The 17,474-nt window shown below is 40.6% G+C and overlaps 1 protein-coding gene across 1 annotated transcript; it reads left to right on the top strand.

Moving 5' to 3' along the window:
* The first annotated feature begins 5,699 nt into the window (after positions 1-5,699).
* eci1 (enoyl-CoA delta isomerase 1) lies at positions 5,700-13,929 on the top strand. Its single transcript, XM_038269268.1, has 7 exons — positions 5,700-5,742; positions 6,315-6,419; positions 7,365-7,492; positions 7,585-7,731; positions 8,747-8,868; positions 8,959-9,137; positions 13,248-13,929. The coding sequence occupies exons 1-7, from the start codon at positions 5,700-5,702 to the stop codon at positions 13,412-13,414; spliced, it is 891 nt and encodes a 296-aa protein (XP_038125196.1). The 3' UTR covers positions 13,415-13,929.
* Positions 13,930-17,474: the final 3,545 nt, after the last annotated feature.

Below are 17,474 nucleotides of genomic sequence, written 5' to 3' on the forward strand. Positions count from 1 at the left end.
TGGAAGTCTGCCTTACAGCTGACTCCACTTAGACTGATATCTACAACTTGACAGCAATACTACTTATCACTTAACTTACAACTGTAACCAGTGGCTTGCTCAAATTTTGATCTTTACATTGTTTGATCTAACTAAAATAGTTTTAACCAACTAGATTGGTTGTTTTTCCAAACTCCATCCAACTGACCACAGCTCTCCTACAAACTCCCACATCTTGAATGAATACTGAGGCTGTTTAAATGCCTGCTGAAGTTCTTATGCTTTACGGTGGTATCAGGGTAGCGAGGGTTCAGACGTCATCAATTTTGGCCCCTTCCCTAAATGAATCACGCCTTGACACGAGCTTCGTGGAAACGCCCCCTCCATTACTCAACATACGCCTCGAAGCCTTGGCTCATAACATAACTAGTTCTTAGTAGTTTGGATTTTTGGTTGTCTGCCTCTTTTTTTATCAAATCTACAGGATTCACCTCTCCCTCCTGGACTCTGCATTTGGGTCCTCAACAAACCTTCATACAAACCGCGACAGTCTGGTAAGTGACAATGCATAGATCTACAAGAGCTTAAATAAGTCACTGGATCATAACGCTCCCCAAGAATTGGACTTTAGTAAACACTATTAGTTTTTTAGAGTTGTAAGCAAAAAATTGTTGATTAATCTCAACAAATCTTGTAAAAACATCCTAATGCCAAATGAGCCAGATACTGCCTTATGTTAAATAGTGCTTGCATTTTTAATCAGTAGTTTACATTCATGTCTGATGATAACAATTGTTACTTTCAACATTAAAGGACATGGAAACCGATAGACTTTGACCGTGTACCACTTAAAGAGTACATGAGAAATGTGTTTGACAGTGATCGTGTCCTGGTTCTTCTTCATGGAGCCCTCAGGGTTTTGGCTCATCGTGCGGTGGGAGCTCGGGTTTAGGCCCTTCTCTTTGGAGTCCTCTGGGTTTTGGCTCGGAGTGCGGGGAGGCCAGTTTTAATTCCTGTGATCCTGGCTCCTAAGAGGAGTATGGTTTAAAGTTCTGCAGTTCTCCTGGTACCATGTCTTGTCTCTGTTCCTCTCTACCACTGAACCTGCCTGAACGCTATGTAAATTCTTGGAACCACTGATCTGTCTGTTCCTGTTTGGAGTCTGTAGCCCGACCAGGATCTCAGAACGATCCTGTTCTGAACTGTTTTTCTCGACCTGGATAGGTCTTCTGACTGCTCACTGGGGCTGATGCATCAGGGACACTTTGGACCACTCAGCGCCGCATCTAGTTGGTAGTGCATGGACTGAACTGTTTGACCAGGTAGGTGATGCATAATCATCTTCTGTTAGATCATCAATTGTCCACTTACCTGTGTTTCTCTCACAACCAGAGTGCCAGTGATGGGTTGTGCCCTGCCCTCGTACTAGCCGTTGCATGTCCGCTGACCCACAGCTTTAGTTTCTGTTTTGTTTCTCTTTTATTTTTGTCATTAAATGTTTTGAAACTTCCCACTGTCTGTCTCGCCTGAATACTGGGTCCATTTTTCCCGCTGAAGACCATGGAGCGCCTCGTCCTCCCCCACCTTCGCACCGTGGTGAGCCCCACCATGGACCCGCTGCAGTTCGCCTACCGGCCCAACATCAGAGTAGATGACAGCCCTCCTCTACGCTGTTGTCTGCTGGGCCCCTGGCAGCTCAGAGCGGGACAGAAAGAGACTGAATAAGCTGGTGAGGAAGGCCACTTCTGTCCTGGGCTGCCCTCTGGCCTCGGTGGAGGAAGTGGCTGAGAGGAGGGTGCTGTCCAAACTCACATCCATCATGGACAACACCTCTCACCCCCTGCACCAGACTGTAGAGGAGCTGAGCAGCTCCTTTAGTCAAAGACTTAGACACCCTGTCTGTAAAAAGGAGCTCTACCGCAGGTCATTCATTCCTGCTGCCACCAGACTCTATAATACTGCACTATAACCACAATAACTCCTGTAAAAACTACTGTTGCGCCGATGCCATTTTTGGCCCCGATACTGATACCTGATACCTGGCTGTGCAGTATCGGCCGATACCGATACCATAATAATGTAAAATAATTGCCATCATGGCTTTGTCAAGCTGCTGCCTACCTTTGGGAAGCAGGAAAAAATCTAATACAAAGTGAATCCAGTAGAACTTTTTATTGCCTACCAGGAGTGGGTGACAATAGTTGAATAAACTTATGGCTCTCAAAATGGTATCGGTGCCCTATTTGTTGGTACTCGCCGATACCGATACCACCATTTTAGAGCAGTATCGGGGCCCCGTCCGATACTGGTATCGGTATCAGTACAACACTAGTAAAAACCACTGTGCAGCTATATTATAGCTTTTATTTATTGACTGTGCAATATAAAGTGCAATATGCTGACTGTGCAATATATGTGAATATAATAGTCAGACCACTACCTCACCGTTGTTCGTTACCTACTACATTTTAACGTAAAAGTCAATCCACCTGTATATAAGCCATCCTGATTGTACATATGTCAGCTCATATCTCTGTGTTACTCCCTTGTATTTTTTATTTCTTATTTTTATTTATTTCTTTTTTCTTTTTTTTTTATTTATTCCTAATACACCTTTTCCTCCTTGTTTGCAACTTCTTTAATTACTATGCCAATATGTGACCAGTGAATTTCACCGCTGTGAGATCAATAAAGCTCATCTAATCTAATCTAATGACACTAACAGCACAGAGAGGCATAGAAAGAAACTGAACAAACTGTTGATAAAGGCTGTTTCTGTCCTTGGCTGCACTCTAGATTTAGTGGAGGAAGTTGCTGAAAGGAGGGTGCTGTCTAAGCTTGCATCCATCATGGGCAACAGCTTCCACATCCTGCACCAGACTGTAGAGGTGCTGATCAGCTCCTTTAGTGAAAGATTTTACATCCTGTTTGTAAAAAGGAGCACTACCGCAGGTCATTCATCCCTGCTGCTATCAGACTCTACAATGTGACACTACAACGGCAATAACTTATATAATATTCAATAACCTGTGCGACAACCTGTTTCTCAATATTTGACACCCAGTGCAATAAATATCCATCTATATTAATACCCACCCTGTGCAATAACCCAGTTTAATAATCTTGTTTTAAATACAAAAAAGCTGTCATATGTGGATGTACTTTATATACTGTTTATATCCCATGCACCTTTTTTGTTCCTTTAGCAACAACTTCTTTTGACTGTTTAATGATGTTATAAACATATTTCGCCACTGTGAGATCAATAAGGTCAATCAATTAAATGCTAAATCCTGTTTAACTTTAGCATTACATGGGTTAATGCTTGTTTAACATTTAAATTTGCTAAAATGTGGCTTGGGGGGTGGGAGGTTGGTTAAAAAATTTGTTGACCTTTGCAAACGGTTTGATATATAACAGTTTTATTATATTGACAGTTAAATATATTTTTTCAGTGGATGATCCCGCTTTATCAGTTTATTGTGAGGACCTTTATGGCAGATAACTAAATTTCTGTTTGTCTATATATGAGATGAGCTGTGAGAGAGTCCAGTTGAGTTCAGCCAGTGTATTATCACAAAATGACACAATACAAGATGGCTAGATAAAAGTTAAATTAAACTGGGTGAAAGGAAACAGCTGCCACAAATATTGCACCTTAAACAACAGAAGTTAAGGTCATAAGGATATTGTTGAGAAGCTCAGATACACAAAGAAATTCAAGAGTGTTCTGCAGAGTGCAGACTCAAATACAATCCCTCACACTAAGCATGCTTGTAGCGACAGTGGAGAGGAAAAACTCCCTTTTAACAGGAAGGAACCTCTAACAGAACCAGGCTCAGTGTGACAGCCATCTGCCGAGGCTGACTGGGGTTCAAGGAGACAGAAGCAGAGATAACTGTCATGATTTTATCCAAAGATCCGACCCACATGCAGAAAACCAAACAGAGAGACCAGGGGAAGGTTAAACAGGTTTATTGTGAGTTGGTAGAGAAGGGTCCAATGCTGCTCTGAACACTGGCGAACCGGGACTGAAAAGTGAAGGGGAAGTTCCTGTGGTTAGTTCAGGCTCAGTGGGAAATGTGTCTTTGATTTGAAAAAGGGAATAAAAGCAACTGGACTCACCTTTCCAGAAAAAGGTGTCTTTCTTTGAATCCAGTCAGTGTGGGTTGTTCCAGTATAGACTTGCTCGTTGGAGGGCGTTTCCCTGAGGAACGAAGGAGCTGACTGCCACTTAGATTTCCTGCGGTACTTGAACGGTTTCTTGTGGAGAAAAATCCCCTGCTCAGAGAGAAGCCCAAACGATCCTTGGGGAAAAGTTGATCCAAACCACCAGTTTGAATCCTCAGCTCAGTTTGACACTCAGACAATACTTCCAGGGGGAGAAGGTCCGAAACATCTAGTTTGCAGGATGACTTCCTGCCGAGAGGCAAAGACAAAAAACAACAAGGTTAAGACACAGGTGATAAAAACTCAGTTTGACTCAGCAAAACTCAGCTTGGCTAGAGTACCCAAAACTGACAAACACTCTGGCGTCAAGGTATTGGCAGTCAGCAGCTTAAGAGTCCTCCGGTAATGAGGCAACCATCCGCAGGTGTGTGGGAAGGCCAACGAGAACCAGGCGCCTCCTGTAGGTGGAGGAAAACAAACAAAAAAACACAAAGTGGATTCCTAACAGATACAAAAAGCAACTGTAAAAGGTGGCCCCGTCCAGACTCATTGACTCGAATGAAATCCCTCACACTAAGCATGCTTGTAGCGACAGTGGAGAGGAAAAGCTCCTGTTTTACAGGAAGAATGGTTAAAGAAAATGTTTTCTAATGAATTCTTATAATTAAGGGCTTTTGAAAAAAAGCTCTACACTGAGACATACAGGTTAAAAGCACTTTGGGTTTCCTGTAATCACTTTACAATCTATCGTGTTTACTTTTATCTTTTTTTAGTGAAGTGCGTATGATCTTAATCGGAGGTCTTCAACAGGGGCTCTGCGACCCCTAGGGGGTCCACGGAGGTTAGTTATTATACTTTTTGTTATTCTCCCCCCCCCCCCCACCCCCCCACCCCCGAAATTTTTTCCAGTAATTGAAATGTGTTTAAATAAACATTTACATTAATTCAGCACACTGCAGTAAACAGATAAATGAAGGCAGAAGTTGTCTTTCAGTCATCAGTGCACACATTCAGCGACACACAGGAGCTCTTTCAAGCTGGGCACCGTTTTATTCACAAGACCTGTCCCATCAACAAGGAATCAGAAACACTTTAATAATCCCAGGGAGAAATTACTTTCATACATTACTCCATAGAGGGACAATAGGACCAGTTTGATATAACACAATTTCATACAATATATATAAATAGGGGGTCCCTGCTCCATCTCTCCATCAGTTTTGGGGTCCTTGGCCTGAAAAACTTTAAAGACCCCTGATCTCAATTATGCTACAAAAAGCTGCCATAAAATTGTCCCCAAAACATTGACTAGGTTTGGATTATATTTTGATTTTATTTAATTATTTGTTTATTTATTCGTTTATTTATTTAATCATATATTTTTATTTCCAAGTTTAAATTTAATTGTGCTTTTAAGTCATCCTTCGAAGTGGTCTAAAAAGCCGAATTCTGTCAGGTCAGAAGAGGGCGCTGTTTCCACGAAACAAACCAACAGGCTGAAGACGAAGAAGGAGAAGAAGACGAAGAGAAAAACAGACCTGCGACCTAAAATGGCTTTGAGAACTGCATTCAGAGGCAGAGCTGCCTTATCAGGTTTGATTTATTGCAACCTTTCTGTCCCGTTTTCAAAGTTTTGTTTTATGCATGTTTATAGTTTTTTTCTTTACCTCCTGGTTTATCTGACATGTTTGTTTTTAGCTGCGCTCAGAGACAGAAAGTGGAGCAAAGGTCGCAGCATACTGTCACTTTTAACCTCTGGTTTTGTGTTGTTAGTTTAGTTTCCTGAGGTTTTTGTGCATCTGTTAAATTTAACAGCGGTCCATTCTGTATATATTAGTATTTTCATTCAAAGAGCTTTATTGTTTAGAAGGTTTCGCGATGAAACGGTGACATATCTCCATTTTACACCATATAATTGTTTTTTTTTTTTTTTTTTTTTTTAAGTAGATGCTTGAATAAAATGTGTTCCAGATGCACAACTATGTATATTTTTTTACTCTGGCTTAATTCAGTTACATATCGAGGAAGTCTTCCTCATAATCTGAGGTTTTCTTTGTGACGCTGAATTCCTGTTAATTGGATCTTGTTTGGATAATTAATCTGTGCAGTGATTTTAGTACAGGTTGGACATGTCCACTGAGACAGTCTGTCTTTGTTTTTTTAAGGTCTTCTCTCCTGCAGCAGTCATGGCAGATTGTCCCCCAGCTTCATCTCTCAAAGGAAAAACTCCACCTCACCCAAGATCAAGGTGGATTATGACCAAACTACAGGTGGGATTGGGATTGATGCCATCATTGTTCTCCCTGCTTGTTCTCTTCACTCTGTTGGACAAAATCAGTTGTTTTTATCGGTGGGCAGGTCAAGACAAGGGCCAGTAGGGGCCAGTGGCCATGCAGAACTCTGTTATAGCCCCTGTTATGAAGACATAATACTGAATAGATTTCTTATGATTATATGCAGGAACATCTTAAATTAGTCTTTTGTTTTGATTTCGTTTTGATTTTGTTCTTGTATACTTAAATGTACTCTTTATCAGATGATATTGTGAGCGGCCATCTGCCGAGGCTGCCTGGGGTTCAAGGAGACAGAAGCAGAGATACAAAAGTCAACTATAAAGGCGGCCCCGTCCAGGAAACACACAGCAAGGCAGATGAGCTCCCAGCCAGTTTCCATGTCAGAGGATGAAGAGAGCACATCCAGTTAGTCACAGTCAGAGAAACAGGACTACACTGGAAAAACAGGCAGATCTCCAACATCCATAAACAAAGGTGTTGATGGAAGCAGCACAGCTGATATTTCTCTCCAGGATGGAGTTACAGCCAAACAGGAACAGACGAGGCAAAGCTACTATGAGAAAAAGCAGAGAGAGCAGAACGTTAGAGATTGAACTAACAGATTCTGCAGAGTGGGAGAATAGAGATAGAATTAAGCAGAATTATGAAATAGGGGTTCCTATGTCCTCCAGCAGTCTAAGCCTATAGCAGCATAACTATAGAGATAGCTCAGCTTAATGTAATGCAAGTGGTCTAGAGATGCTACGTTGGTGTAGCTTCTAGGTCCTGAACAGGGCAATCCTAACAGAAAGACCTCAGGAACTTCAAATGGTCATTTCTTTTGTACTGGTTTTATCTGCTTCCTTTGCAGAATCTATAAATAGGAGCATGGTATTAAATGGGAGTTAGTACTAAAGATCAGCATCTCTCACATGTCTGCAGGTGTGGCCGTGATGCGTATGCAGAGTCCTCCGGTCAACAGCCTGAGTCTAGATTTCCTCACAGAAGTCTGCATTAGTTTGGAGAAGCTGGAGATGGATAAGGGTTGCAGAGGCATCATCATCACCTCGGTAAGGCCAGCGGTCATAATCACCCTACTGATCAGTGTTGTTGTAAATGATGATCATGAACCTGTGAATGTTTATGGCGTGCTTTGATCCAGAACCAGCCCAAGGTGTTCTCTGCCGGCCTGGATATCCTGGAGATGTACGGCAAGAGCCCCGAGCACTGTGGGGAGTTCTGGAAGGCCGTACAGGAGATGTGGCTGAAACTTTACGGCTCCAACATGGTTACGATTGCTGCAATTAACGTACGTAAATAGCAACCCAACCCTAACATGTTTGCATTATGGAAGTTTTCCTTTCTGAGTTGCCTCACATTAAAATCACAATCTTAGATGCATTTCATTGGTTCTTAAAGTGATAGATCAATAATGGTAGATCACTTTAAGTGGGAAAAATATAATTTGGGAAATAAAACCAAAAGGTGTGAAATGATTTGTGTTCAGACCTTTGAAGTCGATAATTATTAGAACTCAGTCATTCAGGCTGTAGGGCCACCAGCTAACATTTTAGTTCAATAGTTTCAATAGGAAAGTTTCAATATTTAGTATAAAGTTTGTTAAAAATATCTCAGACGCTTGGAAAATATAAAGCTTAAGTGATAAGTCACCTGTCCTGCAAACATGAAGCTGGGTTCGTATCCCAGAAGGGAGGAATGAGCTGCCAGTACTTAGGTAAGACCCTTTACGCCAATCCGTGCTTTGGGGAGTGGCGGCCTAGTGGTTAGGGCACCTAGAATCCTTAGGTTTTTAGTTTAAGCCCCACTCCTACAGACTGCCACTCTGGGTTCCTGAGCAAGACCCTTAATATCACACTGCTCCCCGGGTGCCCCACAATGGCAGCCCACTGCTCCCCAAGAGGACGGGTAAAATGCAGAGAGTGAATTTCGTTGCTCTGTACTTTTGACAGTATAATGACAGTAAAAGAATAATAATAAAAATAAAAAAAAGCTGGAAAATATACCAAGAGGAAAAACTACTATGATGATATTGTTTGATGATAAAAGTTCAGTTTGAAATATATTCGTAAGTTCAGCTTTGTTCTACTGATAATCATTTTGGACCAGGTCATTCTAACATGAATACATGCTTTAAACTGCTGCCTACGTTTGAAGTCCTCTGCCAGTTTTCTGCTAACAGGGACATTTTATGCCGATTTTACTTCACTTGCTTTTTCTCTCTCAATATGCCTCCAGAAAGGCCTGATTTGTAGAGTTAATACCTTAAACTAGGCCATCCGCCTCTCTCCTCATCACCTCCACAGGGCTCCAGTCCAGCAGGAGGCTGCCTGATGTCTCTGACGTGTGACTATAGGATCATGGCTGACAACCCGCGGTACAGCATCGGTCTGAATGAGACGCAGCTCGGCATAGTAGCACCTTTTTGGTAAGAAGCTTTAACCCTGGTGGTGCCCTGTGAACATTGGTGAAATGAATGCAAGGCTGATCTCTAAGTGATCTTAGTTTGCTGCTCCAGGTTTAAGGACACTATGGTCAACACAGTGGGCCACAGGAACACAGAGATGGCGCTGGAGTTAGGTTTGCTCTACAAGCCTGCAGAGGCCCTGAAGATAGGACTGGTGGACCAGCTGGTGCCTGAAGATCAGGTCCTCACTGCTGCCACACAGACCATAACCAAGTGGTTGGCTATTCCAGGTAATGTGTCACCACCAAAAAGTAGGTAAATACATTTTCTTTTTTGTACATGACTAAAGGGATTCAGGCCCGGTGAGATTGTTCAAAGTTTATTTTTCGCACTAAACTAAAGGGATGAACCAGAGGGATGAACGGGTATTGATTATGGGTGTGCTGGTCTGATAGAACAAAGACTCAGTTCATCCTCACCACCTCATCCACAGCCTGTGTTTGTGAAGCTTCAGCCCCCACTTGTGTTGGTTGATAGACATTACTGCCAGGTGTCCATTTAAAAAGGAAGCCTATTTACACTGCAGTGGATTTTTTTCTTATTTGAGTTCAGTTTTTGGTTCAGTTTCCATCCACAAACATACAAAAAATAAAATCCCTTAGTATAGATAATGTCATATTTAATGATACCCTTGGTGAAGATGTGTTAATAGTAGGGGTGTAAATCACATCCATCATGGCGATTCGATTCAGTATCGATTTCCTGACCCAACGATTCGATTATTTTCGATACTCAAGAATACACCACGATTCGATTCGATTAATCGATTAATCAGTTAAATTTTTTTTAATTATTATTATTTTTTTTACACCAAAGTTTCAAGTTTGAAATAAATCAATGAAAGCTGTAATATCATTATGCATTTTCTTTAGAAACAACAGCAAATAACAGAAGTAGAAAAGTTGCATCAAAAAATACTGCACAATATCAGTGTAATGAGTTCAATGCAATACCTCGGCTCCAGAGAAACTGTCCAACATATTTTTTTATAATGTAATAAATATACTCAGGAAAGAGAGATGTTGCATAGAGAGTTAGACAGGAATAAAAATAAACTAGATATAAGGGAATTGTTTCAAAGGTAATCTGGGGATGTAGTTTTTGGGAGTATTTTTAATTTTCTAAGAAGAACGGGTATTTTAGGGAGAATATAATAGTTTGTCTGGTCCATACTCCATTCTGGAAGGTGGCGGTAATGCACCTATAAGTTGTTTGCCAACCGCCATTAAAAAAAAGAAGAAGAAGAAGGCTCCAGAGTGTTGACGTCACCGCCCCCTTGAGAGACGCTCCGCTGCTCCTCTCTCAGATTGTAGCTGACCGCAAACAGTGCAGCAGACAGGAGGCCGGCTTGTTTTGTTTTATGACCGAAATTGCGGAAATCAACTCGTGAAGTTTGACCCGCTAGAAGAGCGAGGTGCGCGAGAACGCTGGGACCCTTTTTCCAGCTGGATCTCCGCTCTTTTTGGCCCTCATGTCCCTCCGTCGTCAGACTAAACTCGCCCCCATTTTCTCGCAGCCTCGGCCACGCCACGCTTAAATACTGAGCATAATTAAAAATGTCTGTGTCAAACTTACTGCAACACACTGCTGTGAGAGTATAACCAGGAAGTGAGGTAGGAGGGCAAAATAGGTTTAGCGCCACCGCAGCACGGGAGGAGAATTACGCCCAGGAGCAAATGGATAAAAATAGACCGGAGGGAAAAAAAACATGAATCGATTATCTTGCGGACGTGTCGATGCATCGGATCGTCGGCTTTTGGATCGATGCATCGATACAAAACGATTATTATTTACACCCCTAGTTAATAGGAATTAATCCTGTATCTCTTTAGAATCCTCTCACACTGAAAACATTTCAGACAATGCTCACTTTAAATTTAAAACATTTATTAGTTGTTGTAGTTTTCCAATTTGAGAAAGCCTTTTATTCTGGCTTAAACAGGTATATAAATGTACTCTTTATCACCATATTGTCCCTAAAGTTAGAAAATTTCTATTTTTAGAATAATCTTGTCTTAAAATCTGTGGGGGTTTTTCCCCGTTATCTAATGCAGGCCAGTTAGTTATATGTCAGCCTGAACACCTAAATTCGGCCAATCATATATCAACGGTCATCTGTCAATCAAATTTTTTCGGTCATAGCATCTTGATTCATTTGTCGCAGCTAATATACGCAGCGATTGAAATAAGAATCATTTCCTTTCCCATTGAGTTCCGTCCCAGTGTTCACGGGGATGGACGTCTGTGTCTTCAGCAGGTGTAGAGCTAACAGAACTGGCAGCGTTGCGAGGCAAGGACTCAAACATGTACGGCTGTAAGCCTTCTACACCAAACCAAGCTTCTGCCGCCCTGGCGTCCTCTTCCACAACAACTTCATTCCCGCTTTCCTTCTCTAAATAAAAAATGGATGACGGAGGAGACTCATCCACGACCTCCGATACTAAACTCTCCTCCTCTTGCATGTTTCCTCTGTCCATAGCGTTCCTTGACAGTGTCGTTTCTGAGTCACCATTTTAGTGCTACTTGGTCCCAATGGAATTTCCCATTGGGAACCTGCTAGCACTAAGTTGCTAACTGGTTAGCAAGATGCTTCTAACAAACCAGCCACAATCACACTTGCTTGCGAATTTCCACCACAACAATACCCTACCTTGATAAACAACCAATCACATTCACTTTATTCACTCGTCTAAAGTGGTGCACCATTCGGGAGAATTCAGAAATGCAACGGTTGGAACAGCCGCTTCCCTACGACTTTAAGGAAGTGAATGCAAACTTAGGTGGTAATTTATGCATCGGTTAATTTGCTGGTTTACATAGGCCTTTTGAAATGGCTAACTGCAGAGCCAATAAACACAAAACAATAAAACAAACCCCTTATTGAGTTTTCCAACCTTCTTTAAATCTCGGTCTGCTCATATGGCCAAAAATGTTATACAGACACACTGGAGTCTTTGATCCTGAGGACATGTTTAACACATAATACTGCACTCCATTTATATGGAGGGTCTGCTGGGGTCCAGGATGTTCTAGGAGGATTTTTCCCTGGCCGTGCCTAAAAGGATATCAACTACCAATCTGAAAACACTGTTTTACCAGCCCAGAATCCTTTTCCAACCAAAATTTAAATATCCATTCATGTTCTGATGGCTGTAAATTATTTTTTTATAATTTTTTTTATATTTTCAGTCATGAATTAGATCTAAAACTCTCTGAGCTCAAAAGGTTAAATCCTCAGGATATTCAATTCAATTGAGTTTATTTCTATAGTGCCAATTCACAGTACACATCATCTCAAGGCACTTTACAGTTTACCAGATCATACAGTCAAATTGATTCAAAGTTTTCTATACAAGGAAAACCAGTTGATTGCGTCGACTCATTGACTCTTCAACAATCCCTCATACTAAGCATGCTTGTAGCGACAGTGGAGAGGAAAAACTCCCTTTTAACAGGGACAGAACGATATTCATCAGCATCCCTCTATCAGAGTCTTTAACACGTCTCATCCTTAATCTCGGGGTCCAAGACCGAAAAACATTAAAACTCTGTTCTAGGATTTAAGTTTTGGACCTATTGCTGCTCCTTGATGCGCATCAACCATTGACTTTGCATGTAAACTAGCTGCTTTTGCTGCCTCTGCTGCTTTAGGTGTGAACGTAGCATTATGTTGTTGTTAGCTCATGTCACGAGCACTCGGCCTCGGCTTGTTTCGTTCTCGATCTGATCTGAACACCTCGACAGACAGCATGTGCGTTCATGTGTTTTGAAGGCCTGGTTTCGAGGGGTGGTCTGAAGGGAGAGGTATGGTTGCGTATGTTCAGAAATATAGCCTGCTGGAACCGTTTTTCCAAGATCTCCTACAGCACCTTTAAGAGAATTCACATCCAGTGGCGCCTGGACAAATGTTTCATAGGGGTGGCCAGATGGGGCCACTAAAAATCTTGGGATGGCACGCTGAAATTAAAAGCCATAATTTCAGGGTTTGAATCTACTATTGTGGTAAACCTGCCTGTAGAAATCATAAAGACTTCAGTAAACACCTAATCATATCTTGGTTTATTGTGTGAATTTTAACATTACATCGCTGGCTGTGCATGATAGGATGAAATGCTACAGTAAACTGATGCTACTACAAATTAGATTGGTGAATGAGGTGCACAGGGCATTGCACAGGGTTGAGGCCTGGTTGGTTTTAATCTTCTCTCCGTGATTTAGGAATGAAATTTAAGTTGAAACTTCATGACAGAAAATCAGAATGAATTATCTTAACACAAAGTGTAAAATCTGTCCTGCACAAAAGCTTTAGCACTAACTGTGAGTTTCCTGTTCACCCGAAGAACACGCCAGACAGATCACCAAGTCCATGATGAGGAAGCAAACCATTGAGAAGCTAAGGTCCAACAGAGAGGCCGACATCCAGAACTTTGTCAACTTCATCACCAAAGAATCCATCCAGAAGTCGCTTCGCATGTATATGGAGATGCTGAAACAGAAGAAGGCCTGAAGATCAAGGGGACACGGTCATACAGAGTCTACAGAGGAACTGGATGCAGGACCTGACAGCTCATCGTTTAGTGCTCACTGAGGAATGATCCGTTATCATCGATTTATCAACTTTGTGTTTTGTTGGTCTGAAAGAGACAATAGCAAAAACCTAAAGTTGAGTTAAGATGGTTTGAAATTAAACCTTAGAATTGAGTGAACATTGATTTCAAACCCGTCAGGTTTATGATAATATGAGCCTTTAGCCTGTAAGTGCCTTTCTTTCTGTACATTTAAGAGTCCTAACAGCCACTGCAGCCAGTGGTGAATATAAGTAGATAGTTAGAGCCAAACTATTGGCGATCTCCTCAGAGTTCTGTCCATTTCATACTGTGAATTTCTCAATAAGGCTTTAGAATATTATGGTGGGTATATGGAAGTTTTTCTTTTTTTAATCTAACACAACCATTATGTTTCTTCATTGACTTTAATATTACTCCATGGCTCAGAATAAAATGTTTCCCTACTAAAGGTCTAGATTTTTGGTCTTTTATTTTCAGTCTCAGTTGCCCCGCCGCATGTTGAGCTCTAACAGCAAAGCCCTCTGTCGGTGCACATATTGTTTCAAGAAAGTCATGTGACCAATACAGAAGCTGCTTCGAACTGACTGATACACTACAATGTGTTTTTAAGTGCATCTGCCAAAAAAAAATCTGATCTTTTGCAGTTTAACATGAAATTAAGAAATATGGACCAGCCTCAGGCTTGTGGGACCTTTTTGATCTCATATTTGTTTTAAATTTTTCATTGTATCATCATGTTTCTCTCAGTTATCAATCAATTAAAAAAATAAATTGTCTCTAAGTTTGCTGTTCTTAATGTAGTTATTTTAAATAAATCCTACCCCACAAACATCCTTATTCATATGTTGACTTAAATGTTCCTGTTATATATTCACTTTTATGGATTGCATCTAAAATATCAATCATATTTTCAATTGAAGATATGGAATAATATTGCAACAATACTTTAAATCATATTATAGGTCATTAAATCAGTGTCAGTTTAGTCTGTCAAAGAGGCTGGGTGTAGTGATTTTAAATGTCCAACAGGTGTCAGTATTCAGTAACGTGTTGAAAAACCTCATGAACCCATCACTAGGACTGGTAATGTTAGGTTTAGGGTAAATGTCAGGCACAGACTGCCACTCTGTGTCTCCGAGCAAGACCCTTAACCCTGATTGGCGCTGTGAGTGGCAGCTCACTGCTATCCAGAGGAGTAGGGTTAAATCCAGAGTTCATTTCTCCATTGTGAGATTAATAAAGTTCAATTTATTTATTTATGGTCCTCACTACATAAAGCAAGACGAGTCTTCACCAAAGGACCGCATGGCTCCAATATTACAGAGTATCTATAATGAGGTGTGACTTGTTTGTGCCTTTCATGCTGTGTTTTGAAGAGTGCAGAAAACTTCTGACGTACGTGGTATCAGGTTTTTATATTAACTTTTGAAGTGACAAATTCAAATATTCAGATACATTTTAGGAAGTTATTCATAATAAAATACAGAAAACAAAGTTAATATGCAGTTCTACTGATAAACAAGTCTAGTAAAAATGGCACATAGCACAAAACATGGCAGATATTTGTTGGCGAGTACCCTAAAGTAAGAGATCTTACAATGCACTGTGGTTCCCATTGAAAATATTCCAGTTAACTGTGTAATTAACTTAATATCCATTGAAAATACCATTAAAAGACAAGATGATTGTTTTCATTGAAATAGTCTTGACCCCTGAAATACCCAATCGCTAAGTACAGCACAAAAAGTTCTGTTACAATATAGACTATTTACTCTCTTGGCAGACCATAAAAACCCTGCTGGTATTCCAAAGATACCCAGCTGATACTGTTTTATGAACCGGTAATAAATCCTATAATATTTCTTCCTGCTCTCTGTAGGGACCCTAATAGTACTCTAAAGTGGTCTATTTGAAATACAGCCCGATTGACATAGATCCCAAGTTAAGAAGTCCCATACAAATCATGAAAGTACTCTTAGAACCTCAAAATTGAAATACACTTTAATTAGAAGGTGACAAACCCTTTATAAGGCAGCTTTAACCATGTACCTACCCTGGAGGCCCCCTGTTAACAGGTTTAGGTTAAGAACCACCCAGACAACAGGGTTTGGTTCCTGTTGGTAACTACTATTATACCTCATAACTGTGCTGTGAGAACCTTCTTTGTCTTCTTTAAGGTACAAAATCGATACCAAAAAGAGCGTGTGAGCTTGTTGTTCACAGAAACAGCTGTCACAGTTAAAAAATGAGGAACAGAGAGCACCACTTTTATAGCAGAGAAAGAAGAATAAGCGGAAGTATGTTGTCACAAGAGGTCACAGCTGATGGGGAGCTGCCCTGTAGTTTGGTAAATGTGTAAATTCATTCAATCTGGTTTGGGCTGGTCCTTGTGATAAATGTTTATGCACAGGTTGAAAGAAAATATGGGGCTTTGATGTGTTTTGTTTTACTAAAGATGAAACAAAATGTGACATAAACCAAGCTAATCAACACAAAGTAAGACAACTAACCTGGGATAAGCCAGATTGATATGTGTAGTTTAATTTGAATTCTACTGAGTTTGCAAATCATACAACAATTAATCTTGCTTGCAAGGTAAACTGGTTGTAGCTTGCATGTGTGAAAACTCCTTATGAGGCCCTAATCTGGTACGGTTGTTCTCCAAGCATCAACAGGGGTTTGTCTAAAGATGTTTTAGAACTGATAATTGACCTTTAGTTTAATTCATTTCAATTCAGTTTATCTATATAGTGCCAATTCACAGAATGTCATCTCAAGGCACTTTACAGATACCAGATCATACAGTTAAATTGATGCACAGTTTTCTATCTAAGGAAACCAGTTGATTGCATTCAGTCATTTACTCAAAAGCAATCCCTGACCCCAACAATTGATGTAGCGACATTGGAGAGGAAATACTCCCTTTTAACAGGAAGAAACCTCCAGCAGAACCAGGCTCAGTGTGAGTGACCATCTGCTGAGGCCGACTGGGGTTCAAGGAGACAGAAGCAGAGATAGAAAAAGCAGCTGTAAATGGCGGCCCCATCCAGGAAACACACAGCCAGGCAGACAAGCTCTGAGCCAGCTCCCATGTCAGAGGATGAAGAGAGCACATCCAGCCAGTCACCGTCAGAGAAACAGGACTACACTGGAAAAACAGGCCGATCTCCAGCAACTATAAACAAAGGTGTTGATAGCAGCAGCACAGCTGATATTTCTCTCCAGGATGGAGTCACAGCCAACAGAGTGGGAGAATAGAGATAGAATGAAGCAGAATGATGAAAAAGGGGTCCCTATGTCCTCCAGCAGTCTAAGCCTATAGCAGCATATCTATAGAGATAGCTCAGAACTATAAACTTTATCAAAGAGGAAAGTTCTAAGCCTGGTCTTAAAAGTAGACAGGGTGTCTGCCTCACGGATTAAAACTGGTAGTTGGTTCCACAGGAGAGGAGCCTGATAACTAAAAGATCTGCCTCCCATTCAACTTTTAGAAATTCTAGGAACCACTAGTAAACCTGCAATTGAGAGTAACGTGCTCTGTTAGTAACATAAGGAACAGTTTACATTTTCAAATTGTTATTTTTCATAAACAAAGTTATTATAAGCTATTTTGTTTATTTATGGTTGACATTTATGAGCATAGACTTCCAGGCTTACTACACAGTTTGGATGTATAAAAGTTCCTCATAAAAATAGTAGTCAGTAACAGGAAAACTGAAAGAGACAAGATCTGCATGATTTAAGAATTAATGGAGTAAGATATAACCACCTGTTTGATGTTGATATTGTTTGATAATTAGCATTGTTTTGTATTTTTTCAGTTGAGAAAATAAAAACAACAACAATAATTACTATTATTTATATGATGACATAACTCATCTTAAATACCCTACTTCCTATAGATGTGTAGAAAAAAAATCTTATTTGAACAATTACATTTTGAGTTTGAATAACGTGTATTTGAATGTTTTTGGACAGGATTGTGATTATATCAAGTCT

Source organism: Cyprinodon tularosa, unplaced genomic scaffold, assembly GCF_016077235.1.
Source record: "Cyprinodon tularosa strain WSP-4 unplaced genomic scaffold, ASM1607723v1 ctg726, whole genome shotgun sequence".
NCBI lineage: Eukaryota > Metazoa > Chordata > Actinopteri > Cyprinodontiformes > Cyprinodontidae > Cyprinodon > Cyprinodon tularosa.